General features: G+C 44.8%; 1 protein-coding gene across 1 annotated transcript in view; it reads left to right on the top strand.

Annotated features, from left to right (window-relative positions):
- Window positions 1-22,146, top strand: part of rxraa (retinoid X receptor, alpha a) — a 188,068-nt gene that overhangs the window by 146,727 nt on the left and 19,195 nt on the right. The window contains 3 exon segments of the mRNA XM_083793072.1: window positions 1,673-1,832; window positions 6,641-6,820; window positions 15,220-15,395. Of these exon segments, the coding sequence (XP_083649198.1) occupies window positions 1,673-1,832; window positions 6,641-6,820; window positions 15,220-15,395 (516 nt within the window).

Here is a 22,146-nt window from a genome sequence, read left to right as displayed (position 1 = left end):
TATATCGTCTGTCTGTCTGTCTGTCTGTTGTTGGCATCTGCACCGGTTTGATTGATCGATTGTAAGTATTTATTAACAGTTTGCAGAATTGCAGTACATTTCGAGCACAACTCAGTACAACTGTTAACACTTAACAGTGAGTGGACGACCCAATAAAGCACTACACTTGTTTACAAGAGGGTCCACCTTGTTCAATTCATCATAGGAGTACCGGTCTGAGTACTTTGGAGAGCGTTCTATAACCACCTCCAGTGCAATCATTTCATTAAATGATGTCTTCAAAACGGTAAAGCACACTGTTTTTTTCAGTGTGGTTGGCAGTGGCTACAGATCCAGCGCTGCTTTGCACAGACCCAGTATTTTAGGGTAACTCGCATATAGGCCCTTTATAGTGGCGTACGTTTTCCTCTTTTAAGCAGCAGCGAAGGGGAGAGAGAGAGCCCACCTCGCGGCGTCGCTCCCCGTTGCTAAAACAAAGAGCGGCTCTCTTTATTTCCGCGGCGCACACTGTTAGATCTCGCATCAAGCGCTGCGCTACAGCGCCGAACATTTGGGAGCTGCGAGGTGCTTGTCGAGAGCATGAATAAAATAATTCCAGGGGTAGAGGAGAGAGAGAGAGAGAGAGAGAGGGAGAGGGAGAGGGAGAGGGAGAGGGGGAGGGAGAGGGAAAGGGGGGGAGGGGAGAGAGAGAGAGAGAGGAGGAAGGAAGCACACAAAGATAGCCGAGGAAGGATGAGAGAAAATCTAGAGGGGGCCAAAAGATAAAGTCACACTATAGATACTTTTATGGCGTATACAGCGCACCAGCATCGTGGCACTTTGTGATCTTGTAGATCGGTGGTTCTCAAACATCGTGACCATGTGGTCATCGACATGTCCGTACACGGACAATGATTTTCGATTTTCTACTTTTTCACCACTGTTTAATTATAATGTTCTCATTTTGCTCATATAACCCAAAAGTACGGAATGTTAAGTCTCCGGGTTTTCGTATTTCTGGAACCCCCTCAAGGACCCCTGGGGGTCCCCGGACCCCACTTTGAAAACCACTGTTGTAGCTCACAGCGTGAGCTATTTTGGGCTCCAAACGGGGCTCTGGAGATGAGGACAGTGCCACTGCAAATTGCGGCTCATCTGCCTTAACCCATTCTGACCTGAGATCAGATTCATACGAGGTTTCCACTGGACACACACTGGTCTGATTAAGTATTTGCCAGTCATAATATCCTTTTCAACGTCCCGCATTCAGCTGCAACGGGCTTAGGACAATCTGCACAGCAACTGTACTCAACATTTAACATAATATACATTCAGACCGTATATAGGACGTGTACAAACGTCATATCTAATCCAATCCAGTGGACGTGTACACTTATCAAACATTGACATCAAACGAAACACACACACACACACGCACACACACACACACACACACACACACACACACACACACACACACACACACACACACACACACACACGCACCAGGAAGGACAATTACAACCCTGTGCTTGACTCCGAGGCACCGCTCGCTTCACATTATGGTGTGATTATTATTATTTGTATTATTATTATTATTTGACACTCCGCCCCCCTCTGGTTGTGACCTGTTGTTGCCGTGTGTGTGTGTGTGTGTGTGTGTGTGTGTGTGTGTGTGTGTGTGTGCGTGTAGATGTTCCAGCTGAACTCTCCGATGAACTCCATCAGCAGCTCGGAGGACATCAAGCCCCCCCTGGGTCTCAACGGGGTGATGAAGGTGCCCCCCCAGCCCTGCGGGATGCCCCTGTCGCTCACCAAACACATCTGTGCCATCTGCGGCGACCGCTCCTCAGGTGGGTGACCATCGCCCCGCCCCGCCCCCCGCGCGCGCCACTGCTGGAAAGTAACCAAGTATACATTTGCTAAAACCCATTTTGGGTGGGAACCCCTTTTGGTGTCAGCATTATGCTATGCTTTAGCTATTGAAAAACAGCAGATCTACAAGCTCATAGTGCGCCACTCGAGCTTGTAGGTCTGCTATTATTTTTTTATCGAAGAACGACTGACATAGAAACGTCTTTTGAATATATTCTTTCACAGTGAACGTTTTAACTCATACCTTCGCTTTTGGGGGGTCCGCGGCCAAAAGTACGAGGACAGACACACACACAAACAAGTACGAGGACATTGCAAGCTGGTTGTAGGAATGGTTGCACCACTCAAAAATGTAACCGTTTGTGGGAGATTCTTTTTTTTTGGGGTATAAATCCTTACTTACACATGATCACAGGGGTGACGGGACATTGTAATTGGCTAGCAAGATCAGTGGGAGGGGCCTATATATGTGAGCTTGTAGATCTGCTATTTTTAAAAGATGTTGAAAACTTGAAATGGGGAATGCTGCATAATGCATACTTTCCACTTTCCTGGTACTTTTGAGTACCGGTAAATTTTTTGATACCCGGATTTGTACTTTCTACATTACAATATTGCTACTTTTACTTAAGTAAAACATACAAGTACTTTTTCCAGCACTGCCACCGCGCGCACACGGAGTACCACCAATGAACCGAAACATACGGGTTGTTACATGTACTATACACACACACGTGTGCTCACACACACACACACACACACACACTTATATTGTATTTTCTTTTACATGACTCAGGCGTGTTATAATGTAGTATAGACTCTAGAAAAGCATTCCAGCAGCCAGCTCGTAGCATGCCTCGTTAGGCAATAGACTTTCAATCCATACCACCTGGATTGAGTGGGTTCGTAATAGTAAATGTCCGACGTACAGTACAGTGCATGTTCAAGCACATGCGCTACGTCGTGCTTGCGGTTATGGTTAGGTGAGGGTTAGTAATAGTAATGTCCGACGTACAGTACAGTGCATGTTCACCCACATGCGCTACGTCGTGCTTGCGGTTATGGTTAGGTGAGGGTTAGTAATAGTAATGTCCGACGTACAGTACAGTACATGTTCACCCACATGCTTGCGGTTATGGTTAGGTTAGGGTTAGCGATAGTAATGTCCGACATACAGTACGTATAGGCTAGGTCCGTGGCTTTGTGCGGTGCCACTCAAAGTGACTACTGGGTTGGGCCCTAGTATGTCTGTCAGAAGACGCTGAGGGGTGATTTTACCTGTGTGCGAATGAACGTGGAACAAACAGAGATACAGACAGACGATCCCAAATACATGAATGGTGTATTCAAGGCCTTTTATGAACAAGCAAGACACTTGCATCTGTTGGGAGTCTTAACGGCAACACTGGGCTCCGGTGTTGCTTTCCGAATCAAACTGAACACGCATCAAAGAGGAACTCTAATGGGATTCACACAACCGAGGTGCTTTACAACTCGATACAGACCGTGCTGGAAAAACGGTACCTGAATGACTGGCCCACGGGGGGGGACATCTTGTGCACATTAACATGTAGAAATAAAGACACAAAGGTATAAAACGAACGCAATTGTATATCCACAGTGGTTGAAGCGCACACACACACGCGCTCATACATGCACTATAGTCTCTGGAGCCGCAGACTGTTGTGTTAGCTCACATAATATTCAAATGCTTCCACGTTCCGCCTAACCAGCCTCTCAGCCGCACGTCGGTATAAGCAGTGGGAAGAAAGCACAAAGAAAATAAAGTGGGTGTCCCCCGTCGTTGCCCCACTTCCATTTCGCTTTTAGCAGTCACGTAAACGTAAGTCCTACTGGAGATGGTCTAGTCGAGTGCTTATGTAGCTTGCTGCATATTTTTTTATTTTAAAGATATTTTAAAAGAAAAGTTTTCCTGTCACAACTTCTGTGAGGCACAGTTCCAGAAGTTTGTGGAAGAGTTGCCTTGGCTGGAGATGATACAGCATGAAATGTGCTCTCTTCACTACTCCCCCATACTGACTCCCCTACTTGACCTGAGATCAGATTCTAAAAATGTCTTAAATCCTGACAGTTTAAAAAAATAGCAGACCTACAAGCTCGTGGCGCGCTATGAGCCTGTAGATCTGCTAAAGCATAATGTAATGCTAACACCAAAATGGGCTAGTGTTGATTTTCGTCACACGGAAAATGTTCGTCGACTACCTTTTTTTCTAGGGATGCGCCGATATGGAAATTATTGGCCGAAACCGACGTTAAAAATAACAATATAGCCGATAGCCAATGGTGATGAATATAGTGATACCAAAGCACCGGCCCTCGCCCAGCAGTCTGCCGTCACCCAGGTGGATGCGTGCTTCTCGCCCTCAGGGTGTCTTACTGGTATTAACTAGTGCACACAAACGTAACACTCTTGGAGTTACAAATTGATAAATTAGAGGCAGCTTGTCATGACACATTTTACCAGTACTTTTACTTCTACTCCACTACATCTCAGAGACAAAATTTGTACTTTTACTCCACTACATTTATTTGACGGTATGGATTTATTTGGCGATTTAAATTTTGATTAGAAAACACTTCAACTATCCACTTCAACCCTATACATTTTGGCCATTTGAAAATAGCCAAATAGCCAAATTTCCCAAATAGGCTATTTTCAATCGATTTTGCACACATTTTGAACTTGTGAAATGGGACATTCTGCAATATGAGTACTTTTACTTTTAGTACTCTTTGATGCCGATACTTTTGTACTTTTACTCGAGTACATTTTCAATTCCGTACTTTTACTTGTAACAAAGTACTTCTAAATTGCAGTATTGGTACTTTTACTTAAGTAAAACAATTGAGTACCTTTTTCCACCCCACTGCATCTTAGCTTGATTTCCCTGCATTGTCCATTTCATGGACAGAGAAAACAAATGGGCCCCAGTAGTTTGTGTGTGTGTGTGTGTATTAAATCCTACATCGTGGAGGTGAAACACATAGCCCTTTCATACTGTGTGTGTGTGTGTGTGTGTGTGTGTGTGTGTGTGTGTGTGTGTGTGTGTGTGTGTGTGTGTGTGTGTGCGTGTGCGTGTGCGTGTCTTTTCCCTGCATGTTATGGACCTCTTCCATTCAGCTGCGGTCAGGGAGTGTCGAGTCCGAGTCCAAACTAACATTACACTGTAAAATAAAAAGCAGTTAACTACATCGTAGTAAATCATCCCTGGCAAATGGGCTGCAGTGTGAGAGACCTTGACGCTTAAAAAGTTGTATTTCAGTCTAGGTTGAATTTATTGGATCAAAGCATTTATGCATATAACGTCGTGCCAGCTGTAAATGTAACAATTGGCAAAGATATCACCATATATATATATACCAATGCCAAAACAAGGCACTTGTTTTTCCAAGATCCAGACATTATATGTTTTCTTTCCCATTTCCTTCAAAGTAACAGAAATGCAAGGTTCCATGCACCCCCACAGTAATGGCATTCCACGCATGTACTGTATTCCGCTTACACTTTATTCACTGTTTAATAATCACAAGAGTCTTTGGTTGTCATGCCAACACTGTAACCAATAATAAAGTGACCTTTTATTATTATTATTTTTCGCACTATACTCAATATGGGCACTATTCACTCAGACACAAAGGTTTCATTCGGTATGCTGTTATATATAAAAATCTAATTCAGTTCTCAAGGATTTTCTTTTATTTATTCCTGGGTACTTCAGTGCTGAATGCATTGAATGTTGGAATCGCTGTATTGTACCGATACAGCCACAGATTGATGATGCTGCGGTCAATGTGCACTTATCTGCAATATGCAGCGAGGTGCAACCGGATAATAATGCTTTTAATAATATCGACTATTTTAGGTCGGTGCATTTTTTTTTCATTTTTTTTTTTCATTTTTTTTATGAATTCTCCATATTCCATTGCCCGTGTGTCCGTTTTGTCTGTTGTTGTTTTTTTAATCATCTACTTTCAGGATGCATTGAGGTGCACTATATGTGTTGCATTTTAACGAATACAAATAACTCCTCAGCCGAGTCGTACCACAGACGAAAACAAAATGGGACCCAGAGTAATCGAGATCAGAGTAATACTATAGATCACTCTGATCACCTGATCACTAGATCACTAGATCACTCTGAGTAATACTATAGATCACTCTGATCACCTGATCACTAGATCACTAGATCACTCTGAGTAATACTATAGATCACTCTGATCACTAGATCACTCTGCTCACAATGCCTCCCTGCTTGACCCTTTCACCCATTAATACCTGAGAGTCTCGGGTACAGTATCACTCAGGTACAGTACACACTATCTCAGGTACTCACTCAGTACTTGACAATTTACCTGCTCACTATATAACTGGACTCTTTACAAACACTCACTGTCAGTACATTCGTCATTGTCCCTGAGCGGTACCCCAAAGTTCCTGGTTCTCGTTTTATTTTCGACTTGTAAGGTTTGCTTTTTGGACTCTTTAAACTACTGCCTTGTACTCTGTAGTGTTTTGCCTTTTGGACTTAGTATTTATTTTTGTACTTTTGAAAAGTTTGGGCTCTCCTGAGTTTCCTGAGATTACAGCTACTACTCATTCTTCTGTTTACCATTTGTTCTGCCTTGGACTTAAATCAATACTTAGATTTTGAACTTTCTTGCTTGTGGCTTGCATTTGGGTTCAGTCATCCGCTTATCATAACATATGTGATTTACACACAGCACCTCTCCATCTCTCTCTCTAACATCCCCCCCCCCCACGCAGGTAAACACTACGGGGTCTACAGCTGCGAGGGCTGCAAGGGCTTCTTCAAGAGGACGGTGCGGAAGGACCTGACGTACACGTGCCGCGACAGCAAGGACTGCATGATCGACAAGCGCCAGCGGAACCGCTGCCAGTACTGTCGCTACCAGAAGTGTCTGGCCATGGGCATGAAGAGAGAAGGTACAGCACATGCCGTAGAGGATAGAGTAACATCTAAACACACCGCAGGCACAGACTCACATCACATCACAGGATGATTGACACAGGGGTGAAAAATGGGTTACAAAATCGTGGGACAAAAAATATAAATAAATAAAAACAATTCGAATAAATTACGTAAATTTTTAAGGTTTGTTTTAGTTCTCTTTTATTTCTTTATTTTTTTAAGTTAAGTCTTTCTAAGTTAAGTTTAAAAAAAAAAAAAAATAGTGTATGTGTCCGTGACACACAGACACACAGACAGACAGACAGACAAACAGACATTTTAGGCCAGCTTCTATAGTTAGTGCTGCTCACTGTGTTCGCAATCAAGACAATCTTATCGCTCTACTGCATGTATGCTGGGAGCCTACTGACTGCCATTATAGGAAACCCGGAAGTGAAACTGACTTGCGTGGCCGGTTAACCCATTTTGACCTGAGATCATATGATATGAGGTTTGGGGACTTACGTGGCCGGTTAAGACTGATATGAGTTTAGGGGACTTACGTGGCCGGTTAAGACTGATGAGGTTAGATTTAGTCGGAAACAACGCGCGCAACGCCATGTCAGACGTCTCTGAGTTTTCTAATCACAGCCGGTAGGCTCCCAGTGTGCATGTAGTAGATCGATAAGATCATCTCGATATGTAAACTACTGGTTATTATCGGTTGATTTTCATTTGAATCCACTAACTTCTGAGTTTCAACCCACTTAAACCCTAATCATGCAATTCACCGGGTTCCCATGGGCTCTCTATTATTAATAGGCCACTTGCAGTTTTTGCTCTGCACTAAATGTCTTTGGCCGAAACATGTGCGATCCGCGAGCTCGCGTCGCAGCACGTCGTGAGCTTGTACTGTAGATCGCATATGTCCGTCTATTATAGCCCCCCCCCCCCCCCCCCCCTCTCCAAGTTCAAGTGGTTTGTCCACACACACACAAACACACACACACACGCACGCGAGCGCACACATTGTACAATATTAGCGAGGTCATACATGTGCCCTCTCTCATCCGCCACTGCTGCTTTTAATTGGCTCCTAATGAAAGGCGCCGTTGAAGGCACCGGGAGAAATCTAATCAGAAGCACCTGCTCAGTCGTCAGGACGTTGTGTGATTGGCTCATTAGCGAGTGTTTACCTGTAGAGGAGTCAGGACGTTGTGTGATTGGCTCATTAGCGAGTGTTTACCTGTAGAGGAGTCAGGACGTTGTGTGATTGGCTCATTAGCGAGTGTTTACCTGTAGGACGTTGTGTGATTGGCTCATTAGCGAGTGTTTACCTGTAGGACGTTGTGTGATTGGCTCATTAGCGAGTGTTTACCTGTAGGACGTTGTGTGATTGGCTCATTAGCGAGTGTTTACCTGTAGGACGTTGTGTGATTGGCTCATTAGCGAGTGTTTACCTGTAGAGGAGTCAGGACGTTGTGTGATTGGCTCATTAGCGAGTGTTTACCTGTAGAGGAGTCTTCAGGACGTTGTGTGATTGGCTCATTAGCGAGTGTTTACCTGTAGAGGAGTCAGGACGTTGTGTGATTGGCTCATTAGCGAGTGTTTACCTGTAGGACGTTGTGTGATTGGCTCATTAGCGAGTGTTTACCTGTAGAGGAGTCTTCAGGACGTTGTGTGATTGGCTCATTAGCGAGTGTTTACCTGTAGAGGAGTCAGGACGTTGTGTGATTGGCTCATTAGCGAGTGTTTACCTGTAGGACGTTGTGTGATTGGCTCATTAGCGAGTGTTTACCTGTAGAGGAGTCTTCAGGACGTTGTGTGATTTTTTTTTTTTTTTTTTAAGATATTTTTTTGTGGCTTACGCCTTTATTGATTTTTTTTAAGGGATAGAAAGTAGGCTGACAGGAAACGGGAGAGAGATGGGGGGATGACATGCGGTAAAGGCCGTGTCGGGTCCGGGAGTCGAACCCGCGGCACACCGCGACTGGATCACCAGTCCGGTGCCCAGACCGTTACGCTACGGCCTGGGCCAGGACGTTGTGTGATTGGCTCATTAGCGAGTGTTTACCTGTAGAGGAGTCTTCAGGACGTTGTGTGATTGGCTCATTAGCGAGTGTTTACCTGTAGAGGAGTCAGGACGTTGTGTGATTGGCTCATTAGCGAGTGTTTACCTGTAGAGGAGTCAGGACGTTGTGTGATTGGCTCATTAGCGAGTGTTTACCTGTAGAGGAGTCAGGACGTTGTGTGATTGGCTGATTAGCGAGTGTTTACCTGTAGGACGTTGTGTGATTGGCTCATTAGCGAGTGTTTACCTGTAGAGGAGTCCCGCGAGCTCTGTGACGCCAGCGACGACGATGAATCCTCCGCAGTGTTGTTTTTGGCAGTTTTAGTCATAGTCTCTTGAATAGTTTTCGTTTAGTTTTAGTCACATTTGTGTCACCTGGAATGTTTTAGTGTCTAGTCTAGTTTTAGTCGACTAAATATCATAAGGTTTTAGTCGACTAAATCTACAGTTGATTTAGTCGAACAAAATGTATTTTGGCGGGCCTTGATGCCGTCGTAATGACTGTTTTTACACTTTTTACAACGCGTTGTGAGCTTGTAGATCGGCTATTTTCAGCATGAAAAGTGTCAAATGACTTGTCTTTTATTTATACTGGATCTCTTGTCCACTAGTCCCTTCCTAACATTTTAGTCTAGTTTTTATTTGTTGACGAAATTATCAATATATTTAGTCTTAGTTTTTGTCATCATAGCTTAGTTTTCATTTAGTTTCCATTTAGTTTTTGCCAGTGGAAAAAGGTAGTCGACGAACTTTTTTCCGTGGTGGGGGGGGGGGGGGGGTTCAGATTTTCCGGACAAATTACAGTGAGCGAGTATGGAAGGGAGGAAGAGGGAAGAATGTGATATACAGTAAGGAGAGAGGGGAGAATCCATGCGAGTGTACTTGGGAGCATGTTTATTTCAATCAATCAATTGTGTTCCATCTATTATCAATTATTTAACAGTGTCACGATGAAAACAAAAATGTTTTAAAGAAATGTTTTTTTTTCGTACATTTTCCTACATTATACATTCCATATTACGTTTAGATATTAATGTTATATTGTCATTTAACTCGTACTGTTTTACCAATCATTTGGCTTGGCCCACTTGCAATATATTCCCGGCCCACAGGCATGGGAATCTCTGGTGTAAATAATATGAACACATTTGTCACTCTTGAGATATTATTAAGCAATAACACACACGAGGCTTAGAATTTTATACAAACGTTCCAGTCGAGATTATGTTGCTTAGCAACATTCTCGAGTCCTGAATGAACTTCTCTTTATTTGTGGACAGAGCCGAATAAACAACTGGATTGACAGCAACAATATAAACCGTTATCTCTCATATCTCGTGAACAGTTTGCAATAGAACTGTTTGTGTAAAAGCAAGGCCATGCTGTAAAATAAGATGTTGACTCGTTCATACCTTTGGCTCAGGCTATACTGCTGGCCTGAGGTTGGATAACCAAAGCAACAATGAACGCCAGAACTGGCGGTGGAAACGGTACTCAAATGTTAGTCTTATCCCATTTTGACCTGAGATTTTTCAAATATATATTTTTTTAGCTATTTTTCAATAGCTAAAGCATAACATAATGCTAACACCAAAAGGGGTTCCCGCCCAGAATGGGTTTAGTAAAAGTATCAATACTGCAATGCAGTTACTCTGTTACAAGTAAAGGTCTGGTATTCAAAATGTGCTTGAGTAAAAGGACACAAAGTATTCCTATGAAAATGTACTTAAAAAGTACCAAAGTACTTTAAGATAAATTTCAGGTTTTCAACTGTACAAAAACATTTTGAAAATTGTATACAAGCTCACAATGCTATATGCGACGCATTGTCAGCTTGTAGATCGGCTATTTTCAAATGGCCAAATGTACTGTATGTACTGTAATGATAATCCAAATCTACAAACTAACTTGTAGCTATAAAGCTGTCGAATAAATGTAGTGGAGTAAAAGTACAATCTTTGGATCTGAGACGTAGGGGAGTAGAAGTAAAACTAAAGTAAGTAAATACCTCGAAATTGTACTTCAGCACAGTACTTAAGAAAATGGTTACTTTCCACTACTGAATGCGAGACCCCTCTGTTTTATATCATGGTCCTGTTTGGGTTTTTTTCCCTCATCCTACACATATCAGCATGGCTGTGATTATCTCAAGCACTGGGCTGATGGGGCCCATGGGGGGTGGGGCTTGCATGTGCAGAGGGGACTACTTAAACACACGTACGTGTTTTGTTCATTGGTATGAATCATTAGCTGGAAAAAACAACATACCTATAACCCTTTACCCATTCATTCATTGATTCATTCATTGATTCATTCATTGATTCATTCATTGATTCATTCATTGATTCATTCATTCATTCATTCATTCATTCATTCACTCATTCATTCACTCATTCATGTACACTCTAAATGTAAAGTGTCTTGGGACAACTTGTTGCGATTTGACACTTTTGCAAAACACAACACAGCTCATTTTAATTAACTTTCACATCAATGACAAAAAAACAAATTGAAGCTTTTAGGTCATTCCAAGTGTTTTTGGGGGCATTACAACAAAAGGCTGTTTTCCCCCGGTTCGGTTGGGTGTTTGCCAGTGGTGTCATGTCATGCTCGTAGAACGCAGTACCGCACCATGGTACCAAAACAAATTGTGAGTGTCATGCAGAGGCGGCTGTGGCTCAGGAAGTAGAGCAGGTCGTCCAATGATCCATGGGTCGGCGGTTCGAATCCCGGCTCCTCCTGTCTACATGTCGAAGTGTCCTTGGGCAAGACACTGAACCCCAAATTGCTCCCGATGTGCTGGTTCGTACCTTGCATGGCTTCCGCCGCAATCGGTGTATGAATGTGTGTGTGAATGGGTGAATGTAATGCACAATCTATGTAAAGCGCCTTGGATAAAGGCGCTATATAAATGCACCATTTACCATGCACGCGCAGGTACGGAACGGTGCACGCAAGAACGCTAATCGCTACTGTGCAGTAAAGAAGTCTGATTATTTTAAGTCTATACTTTTGTGTTTGTGTGTCTAAAACTCTCATACACTATTTAACAATATAGGGCTTAGGGCGGCCATCGGCTGTTCTGCGAGTGCACGTGCGCGTGATGTTCCGTGGTACAGAGAGGGGGGGGGAAATCACCATTACACCACTGGTGTTTACTTTAATTACGCGTATACAACATGTGGCAAATCTCCAGTACAGAATAAACGGCTTGAATTCGGGGGGAAGTGAAGAATCGGCATCCCAATCATGCCAACGGTTATGCATGTGCAATTTCTGATCGATTGGTCAAAACCCACTGCAGAGATAAATGGATGAGGACGGAATGACATAGTTTTGTTAAAGGGGATTACATTACATTTAGTAAACTATGGGGTGGGAAACGAAGGATTTAATGAGCGCTCAATTCATCCTAAGTCGCCGCAAACAGCAACACTTTTTTAATTTTCTTTCTTCATTTTTTTTTTACCATACGGTGGTTCTACTATAAACAAAATGTTAACTTAAATTACTCCAAAACATTTTCCGCCCTATAGGCACACAATCAGTCAAATCCCATGAATAATTGTTGTGTAATCATCATCATCATCATCATCATATACTCGTCATTATAGTTCGTAAACAAACAAAGTCGTGTGTGTATGTGTGCGTGTGTGTGCGTGTGTGCGTGTGCGCGTGTGCGCGTGCGTTCACATTCACAAAACACGGGTCTGTAGGAAAAGTGTCAGTCTCAGAACAAACAGAAGAAAAGCACTCTTGGATGGATAGGTAGATTCTTAAGTTGCTTTCCTCCAGACCAATTTGTCTTGACCTCAACTTGCCCCCCCCCCCCTCCCTCTATCACCCCTCCCCCGCTCTCTCTCTTATTCCTATCATTGCGGGGCGTGTCGGTTACTCTGTTCAAGGATATTATCATTTACTGCTTTTTCCACCTCGCTCCGCCGTCCGCGTAAGCTAGCTATAGCTCCCCCCCCCCCCCCCCCCCACGTATATATACCCCCAGGGCGGGAGAGTACAAGAACAAGGCAGCGGTCGGTAGCTCTAGTACCGAAAGGCTAAGCGAATCCGCAGAAAAACAGGATTAAATGAATTTATGCTCTCCCAGTCGGGGTAGGGGGGGAGGGGTGGGGGGGGGATAAAGCTAACATGATTTCAGCCCTCCTCACCTCTCGCTGACTCCAACACAAGTATTCTACCCTTGGACTGACCTCTACCGCCAGACAGCAGTTCCTCTAAAGTAGGGCCCCTCTCTCTCTCTCTCTCTCTCTCTACTCTCTCTACTCTCTTTCTCTCTCTCTTTCTCTCTCTCTCTCTCTCTCTACTCTCTCTCTCGTTCGCCCCCCCATCCCCTTTCCTAGAACCCCATCCACCACACACACACACACACACACACACACACACACACACACACACACACACACACACACACACTTTCAAACCCACACACGCTTTCAGCCCCCCCATTTCTGTGATTCAGGACGTGGGATAGAAACAAGAGAAGGGAATAGCAAGAAAAGATCATCTGGAAAGAGCTGTGTGTGTGTGTGTGTGTGTGTGTGTGTGTGTGTGTGTGTGTGTGTGTGTGTGTGTGTGTGTGTGTGTGTGTGTGTGTGTGTGTGTGTGTGTGTGTGTGTGTGTGTGTGTGTGTGTGTGTGTGTGTGTGTGTGTGTGTGTGTGTGTGTGTGTGTGTGTGTGTGTGTGTGTGTGTGTGTGTTACATCTATGCGTACACACACACTTTAATATTCCTTTCTCCCATAGAGGACAATATGTTCTGTGTTCTTTTGAAAACTACAACGGCAGTAAAGTTTTATTAATCGCTGTGTGGAAGACAAACACATAAAAAAGCCACAGTTTTTGTTTTCCCCCGTGGTTTTTAGAAGTAGGCCTGCAGCCTGTTGAAAAGACAACATACCCCCCCCCCCCCCCCACACACACACACACACACACACACACAGTGGAGTTGCGGTTTCTGTTGCCTTGGTCAAAGTGAGTCTCCATGTCTGCTCAGCACACACGCAGACCACTTCCTGTGTCTACTCTGCCAGACCAATCGGATGACAGAGAGAGACGGGGGGGGGGGGGGGGACACACACCAACAACACAAGGCTTTGCTTCAAGTAGACATTTATTTACACGACATCGAAGAAGAAGAAGAAGAAGAAGAAGTATAGACAAAGTCTCCATTGATGTCTCGGCGTGCTCTTTGAAAGCCGTTCTGTCACCGCGAGTATCTGACGACCTGTCACACGGCAAATGAGGAGTGACAGTCCGCGCGCGGCGTGTGTGTGTGTGTGTGTGTGTGTGTGTACGGTCGATAAGTGATTTGTGTATAAAAGGAGCTGGCTGTTTGTCTTTTGACATCAAAAACACATCTCTTTGATAAGGAAGCCAAGGGTAGTCCTTGAACTGTTGCACGTTGCTGTGATGTGCATAAATGTGGGTTTAAGGTCCCTCAATGTATTCCATCCCCGCTGCCAAAGCAATTATTGATGCCGTGGATGTGTTTAGTGGCATAATGCTTGTAGTGGGGGCTGTGCACTATTTGTGCACGTGACATACACACACACTGAGGCAAAGACAGTTGCTCTGCACATACATTGTTAAAAAAAGAGAACATAAATATCTTGAGCACTGTAACTTGAGCTTGTAGATCTGCTATTCATTGTCGCAGAAAGTAAAAATAAATGTCTGATCTGCTATTTTCAAAAGGTTTTTTATACATTTAAAACCTTGTGAAATGGGACATTCACAATGAGTAATCTCTACTCTTGGTACTTTAAGTCCATGTTGATACCAATACCTTTGTACTTTTACTCAAGTACATTTAGAATTCCGGACATGTTTGTACTGTACATGCATTAACAGTATTTCCACATGGAGGTATTTTTTTTCGTATACTTTTAAGTAAAGAGATTTGCACCTTTTCCCACCACTGACGAACACAATGGTACTTATGCTGGTACATTTTACAACAGGTCGTTTTGAGGAAGCAATCTGTTGGTTAAAGGAGACATCTAGCCGTGCTTAAACGAGCATGATGAAACGTACATATAATATATGCAGCAGTAGTGACCAGAACCAGTATTTGTTACATATAATATATGCAGCAGTAGTGACCAGAACCAGTATTTGTTACATATAATATATGCAGCAGTAGTGACCGGAACCAGTATTTGTTACATATAATATATGCAGCAGTAGTGACCGGAACCAGTATTTGTTACATATAATATATGCAGCAGTAGTGACCAGAACCAGTATTTGTTACATATAATATATGCAGCAGTAGTGACCGGAACCAGTATTTGTTACATATAATATATGCAGCAGTAGTGACCGGAACCAGTTTTGTTACACGCAGCCGTTCAGGAGGAGCGCCAGCGAGCCAAGGACAGGAACGATAACGAGGTGGAGTCCAGCAGCTGTGCCAACGAGGACATGCCGGTGGAGAAGATCCTGGAGGCGGAGCAGGCCGTGGAGCCCAAGACGGAGACGTCCTACACGGAGACCAGCCTCGGCGGCGTGCCCTCCAACTCGGTGAGTCCTTTCAACATTTCAGAGTACAGTCACTATACACAGTGGCGTGCACATATTGACACCAGGGGGCGCTAGAGCATCACCTGCCCTTGCCCTCTGGACGGTAACAAGACAACTCACCCCGTTTCTGTTTTCCTCCCAGAGTTTTCCCCAGTGAGGGGTGGGAGAGGCTGGACAGCAGACGGCTGGACTTTGAATTTATCTAACTATAAACTTTCATGACAGCAGACAGCCTAATTACAAATATGATTTATGAAAAGCTACTGCAGTGAAGTCTGTTCACAGAAGTTGTTGTAGGATATGTGGGGATTATCTGACGAGGTACCATTTGAGTGGGCAAATACTAAATAATACTAAATTGTTTATAGGGTCAATATAAGTAAAATAATATAGCCTTTCCACAGGAGTATATTTTTATATTTTTCCAAAAATAATACAAACAGCCAATAACATATTACAAAGTTATCTCCCTCACTGGTGAAGATTCCGGGAGGAAAACGGGCAAGCACCGGGGTGAGTTGTCCAGTATTCCTCTGGACGGCAATGTGCCCTTTTGAACCCAATGTGCCTTTTTGTACAGTGTACAGTATGTGGACCAAGGTGACATTGATAAAAAAAAAAGCTTCTAATATATTATTTATGCCCCAGAATCTATCAATCTCACACTATTAAGGCAACCGGGCCGGTTCCACGCGCTGTACAGGGTGCCCTTTTTTCACTTGAGCACCTGCCCCTCTAAGTGTCTGTGCACGCCACTGGGTTTTTCAACCCTGTTCATATCAAGGCATATTATTCATTCTACAGATTTGAGCCACGTGGGCCACCATTTGATGGGATCTAGTCTTGCAGACCCAAAACTATAGAATTTGTCCCCATTTCCAATGCTGTATTGATGTTGGTACCATTAGGAGAGACTATAGCAAACGTCTTCTACATTCTCTAATTGTGTAGACTTCTTGTAAATTAACTTAAGTAATGCAGATGTTTAACAATAATATAACTCTTGAGACCCTTGTGGGTCCATCTGGTTCCATTTTCCACTCAAGAGTTACCGACTCTCCATTTAGCCGGGGTCCACCTGGAACCCCCTCAAGGACCACTGGTTGAAAACCACTGCACTACACACTACAGTATCAATGCAGCAATGTAGAAATACTACTGTTACAAGTACTCATTTTGCAGAATGTCCCATTTCAAGTTTTCAAATGTATAACAATCTTTTGAAAATAGCCAAGAATCTACAAGCTCACAATGCGCCACGATGCGACTCGCCGTGAGCTTGTAGATCGGCTATTTTCAAATGGGCAAAACTGTATATACTGCAGGGCTGAAGTGATGGATGCATGTTTTGTAATAACAATCCAAATCTACAAAATAACTATTAACCAAAGTTTTCAAATAATTGTAGTGGAGTAAATGTACAATAATTGCCTCTGAGATGTAGTGGAGTAGAAGTAAAAAGTATTGGGAATACTCAGGTAAAGTATACACATACCTCAAAATTACAGTACAGTACTTAATTTAATGTACTTTACATCACTTTCCACCACTGGAGATAGTACTATACAGTATGTGGTGAAGACAACCCACCTCGTTACAAGCTCATTAAACACACAAACAGACCGTTTTAAATGAACAACGCAACGTGCAGGGAATTCTTCAAGGAATTCAGGTTAAATTAACAACGCAACGTGCCGAGAATTCTTCAAGGAATTCAGGTTAACTCATTTTGGGCGGGAACCCCTTTTGGTGTTTTAAACATTGTTATAATTTAGCTATTGAATTTATTTATTTTTTGAAAATGTGCCTCAAATTTGGAATATTTTTTTCAGGACAAACGTTTTTAACTCAAATCTTTGCTTCTGGGGAGGTCCCTGGCACAACATATTTTCAGATGGGGGTCGGAGGCCAATTACAGATCATTTTTGGGGTCCTTGACATGAAATATTGAGTGATATAGGCCTATAGAAACATAGGTATTTCAGAAAACTGTCAGGATTTAGAAGACATTTCTTTCAGGCCTAAATGGGTTAAGAGTCAACCAGTTCAAGATGCATGATGAGTATGTATGAATACCACTAATCCGCCCTTCCGTGGACCCGTTAGGATTTGACTCCCGAGTCATCCCCCAGCTCAGTGGATAAACAGAACAGCAGACGTGGCAGATACATAATGACTTAAACGCCCATTTATGCTGCGTCGTATGCGTGTGGTTATATCGGCTATATTCGGCTACGGCACCCGACGCCGTCGCAATAAAATGTAGCATTAATAATAAGGCATTAGATCGGTGGTTTACAGCCTTTTTTCATGTCAAGGTCCATCATTTATTCGCCGTTTGAGCCGCGGACCGCCGTTTGATGAGATTTAGCCTCTCAAGATTATCAATTCTTCTTCGACATTCCCTTATCGTGTAGACCTCTCGTAAATTAACATTTTAGTCCAGTTTCTATTTGTTGACCAAATTGTCAACATATTTAGTCTTATAGGGCCAATTCATACTCCTAGTTTTCTCCTGTTTCGGCGCTGTAGTGCCGAAATGATTTCGGCTTGTCATTTTCAGTAGCACCGAAGAGCCGACTTTAGGACGGTACCCGAACCTCAAATGACGACACATTGTAGGCTCTACAGCGCAGAACCGACTTTTATTCGGCTCTAAAATAGGAGTATGAATCGGCCCTTAGTTTTAGCCACTGTAGCTTAGTTTTTATTTGGTTTTCATTTTGTTTTCCTCTGTGAAAGAAGGCAGTCGGCGAACATTTTCCGGCATAGTGTTAGTCGACCACAGCCACCATGCACCACCTCCCCATAAGCACTGCAGGCTGTATGTCCTTCCCTTCACTTTATGACAACAAGTTAGGTGCGCCGACAGTGAGGCACGCGGCGACGCATGGCCAATGGAGCTGCCAGCCGAGCGGGTGGGCGGGCGGGCGGGCAGGCCTCACCGTCACCGGCGCAGGCCCCCGCTTCGTTGTCGAAGTGACGCAAAAAGTAACTCACGCGTTGTAAAACCTTGCATAATACTGTGCAGCGTGCCGGCCGTGCGCCACAAACATGGAGGTTTGTGTGCGAACGGAATATAGGTTATCGTGTTTAAGCGGACCGAGGGGCTCCCATAGCCCCGTCTTCAGCCAATTCACTGCATGGGGCATCTGAGCCCAAGGACAAGGTGTGTAGGAAAGTGCCATCCTTGGGGGGGGGGGGGGGGGGGGGGGGATATATATATACTGTTAAAAACACTGCAGGCCGCAGTGTTTTGACAGAGAGGAATGAATAATGCAACAGACGGTTCCTGAAAGCATCGCATGGAGCTTTGGCTTTCTTAGGAATTCTGCTGCTAGAACATGAGAGAGAGAGAGAGAGAGAGAGAGAGAGAGAGAGGCTGTGTAGTAGCCTGCTGAAGGAGGCAAAATAATGCAATGGTGGATATTGGAGAAGGTGACAGATGGATGGTGGAGGGGAGGAGAGTGAGTGAGTGAGTGAGCGAGAGAGCGAGCACTTCTATGACTCGTGCTTCAGGCGAGGGAAATGTCCTGTGAAGTGAAGGTAGACTGGTGGGGCTCTCAGTAAATGTCCTGTGAAGTGAAGGTAGACTGGTGGGGCTCTCAGTAAATGTCCTGTGAAGTGAAGGTAGACTGGTGGGGCTCTCAGTAAATGTCCTGTAAAGTGAAGGTAGACTGGTGGGGCTCTCAGTAAATGTCCTGTGAAGTGAAGGTAGACTGGTGGGGCTCTCAGTAAATGTCCTGTAAAGTGAAGGTAGACTGGTGGGGCTCTCAGTAAATGTCCTGTAAAGTGAAGGTAGACTGGTGGGGCTCTCAGTAAATGTCCTGTAAAGTGAAGGTAGACTGGTGGGGCTCTCAGTAAATGTCCTGTGAAGTGAAGGTAGACTGGTGGGGCTCTCAGTAAATGTCCTGTAAAGTGAAGGTAGACTGGTGGGGCTCTCAGTAAATGTCCTGTGAAGTGAAGGTAGACTGGTGGAAATTGGTGATAAATAATCAAAAACTGATCTGCTGCCTTGCTTAAGCTGCAGCAACTGCCTGGCAGCATCCCTGCCCGAAACAGCACGGTCAAAAACCTCCTTCATTTCTTTGGTAAAGTCATTGTAATTAGTACAAATAGGGTCATCAGAATCCCATATGGCTGTTCCCCACTCCCGAGCCTTGCCAGTGAGTAAAGTTATTATGTAGGCCACACGTGAACGCTGTGTAGGGAAGGCTGAGGCCTGTAGCTCTAAAATCAATGAACACTGGGACAAAAAGGAACGACAGTTTCCAGGCTCACCGTTGTAGGGTTGAGGAGGGGGCAGTCTGGGTTCTCTGGCAGTAGCTTGAGGAACATTAGGCCGATTAGATGGGGCGGAGGCAGACTCATCAGGGGTCGAGGAAGCCTGCAGACACAGCTGTTGCATTTGAGTGGAGAGGGCCCGGACAGAATCAGCAGAATCAGTATTCAGGTTGTGGCCCACTTGCTGAATACCCTTCTGCTGGTCATGGAGCAAGGCTCCATGTTCTTGCACTGCTGCCTGCATGGCATTCATATCTGCTGAGTCCATCATGGCCAGATTGTAATGTCAGCCACACGTGGAAAGGACTCAGGATGCAGACACAAAAGTCACTGAAAGCAGGTGTTTATTCCAAAACGACAAAACAGGCAAGGGGCGGGCAAAAATCAAAACAGTAGAAGGCAAGGGTCAATATCCAAAGGCAGTCAGCGAGGGCAGAAGTACCGGTAAGGGCTTGGCAAAAATCGTGGTCTAGGAGAAGCAAAACAGAAGTCAGTAAGGCAAAGGCTTGAAAATGGCTTGGCTGCTTGGAATTCACAAGACAATCTGGCAGAGATTGCAGAGAGACTGAGACTTAAATACTGTGGGCATGATTGCAGGGGATAGAATGCAGGTGGTTCAGACACACCCACACTCCCACTCAGACTGTGACACCATGAAATAAAAATGGTTGAGAATCACTGATATAAAAAAAAACTTCTCTCATGGGGGGTCCCTGGCATATCTCTTTAAATGGGGGGGGGGGTCCAATGCACCGGGGTAATTCGTGTCACTTTGGGGGTCCTTGACGTGAAAAGGTTTGAGAACCACTGCTGTGTGTAGGGAGTCCCCCAAGCCACGGGAGGCGTGCATGCCGGCCATCCCCGGACCACCATGACCACTTCCCTCTTGTCTCTGCACCCACACCCCCCCACCCTCCTGCGGGGGTCTCTATTGGGAAGCATTGCCCCGTGGGATAATTAATCACAGGGTCCGGCGCCATGAATGGGCCACGCGTACCGCCCGCCACATGTCTTAATAGCCGGGGTGGGTCTCTGGGTCTCTGGGCCCGCGCTGAATGGAAGTGTGTTTATCTCATGGTGACCTAGAACAGGAGTTAAACAGGCGTTAGTAATGTGCCTCCAGCCAGACAAGGAAAAAGAACGTCTTTCTTTCAAGAAAAGGACTGAGGGTAGAGGAGGGGGGGGAGCCATCGCTATGTCATGCCAGCTTTTTCTTCCTTCCTCTTACTCTGTCCTTTCCTCTCTCTCTCGCTCTCTGTGTGTGTGTGTGTGTGTGTGTGTGTGTGTGTGTGTGTGTGTGTGTGTGTGTGTGTGTGTGTGTGTGTGTGTGTGTGTGTGTGTGTGTGTGTGTGTGTGTGTGTGTGTGTGTGTGTGTGTGTGTGTGTGTGTGTGTGTGTGTGTGTGTGTGCGTGCGTGCGCAAATGGCCTCAAACGTGTGTCTGCGTGTGTGTGTGTGTTTTTAAGCTGAGAATTGGGACATGGTGTCATTAATTTGCACAGGATCCATACCATTCTATCCAGGCAGTATGTGGGTCTGTTGCCTACACAGGATCCATACCATTCTATCCAGGCAGCATGTGGGTCTGTTGCCTATACACAGGATCCATACCATTCTATCCAGCAGTCAGTATGTGGGTCTGTTGCCTATACGCTATACGGCGCAGCGTGGTTTCAAGCAGAATAATGAAAAATTGAAAGGTACTATAAACCGATCGTCTCTCCCCTCCGTAAGTGATGAAAATTTCATAGGACAGTATGCAAGCCTGGCATTTCTCTAAGCTGCTGGGATGGGGGGGAGGGGAGGGGAGGCGAGGGGGGGGGGTCCACCGGTATGCTGCTGTGTGCACATTGCTACAGAGCCTTTGATAAGACAATGTTGTTTGTGACTGGCATTAAGTCGATGTCCTCCAAGGGCCTTTTCTGCTAAAAATCCGCTCGCTCAGTCTCTCCTCAGGAGACACTTTCTTTTCTCTTCTTTCCCCTCTCCTCCTCTTCCTCCTTCTCCTCCTCCTCCTATTCCTCCTCCTCCTCCTCAGTCTCCTCACATTTTCAGAAAGCAATCAGCTCGGGCGCCTGGCTCTCCCGAGTGGAGGGCTCTTCACAGTAAAAGGGGGGGAAAAAACACAAGAGTTTGTCACAGATATACTCCCAGGTGGTCCCCGGGACGGTGGACTAGTCAATCAGTCCACTGCGTATATCGGGTTAATGTTCGTCTCCCACGACCGCGGGTCATGTCGGCTCTTATCCGCTGGGTCACGTCCCCAGAACTTAAATTGCGTTCCCTTTACTCGAGGTACTGCGAGATCTGCAATTTGACACCCATTGAGGATCATTTGAGGGCCTTTTCTTTTCAATCCTCTCCCCTCTGTCGTCTCCACAGAGCAAACCAGACCTGGGAAAAACCAGGTCAGTGTAAACATGGATGAAGAGAGCCATGGCATGCAACATGCATGGGCCTCGCCGTGTA

This window comes from Protomyctophum parallelum (genome assembly GCF_964188405.1).
Source record: "Protomyctophum parallelum genome assembly, chromosome: 21".
Lineage (NCBI taxonomy): Eukaryota > Metazoa > Chordata > Actinopteri > Myctophiformes > Myctophidae > Protomyctophum > Protomyctophum parallelum.
This window is presented reverse-complemented; position numbering and strand designations above follow the sequence as displayed.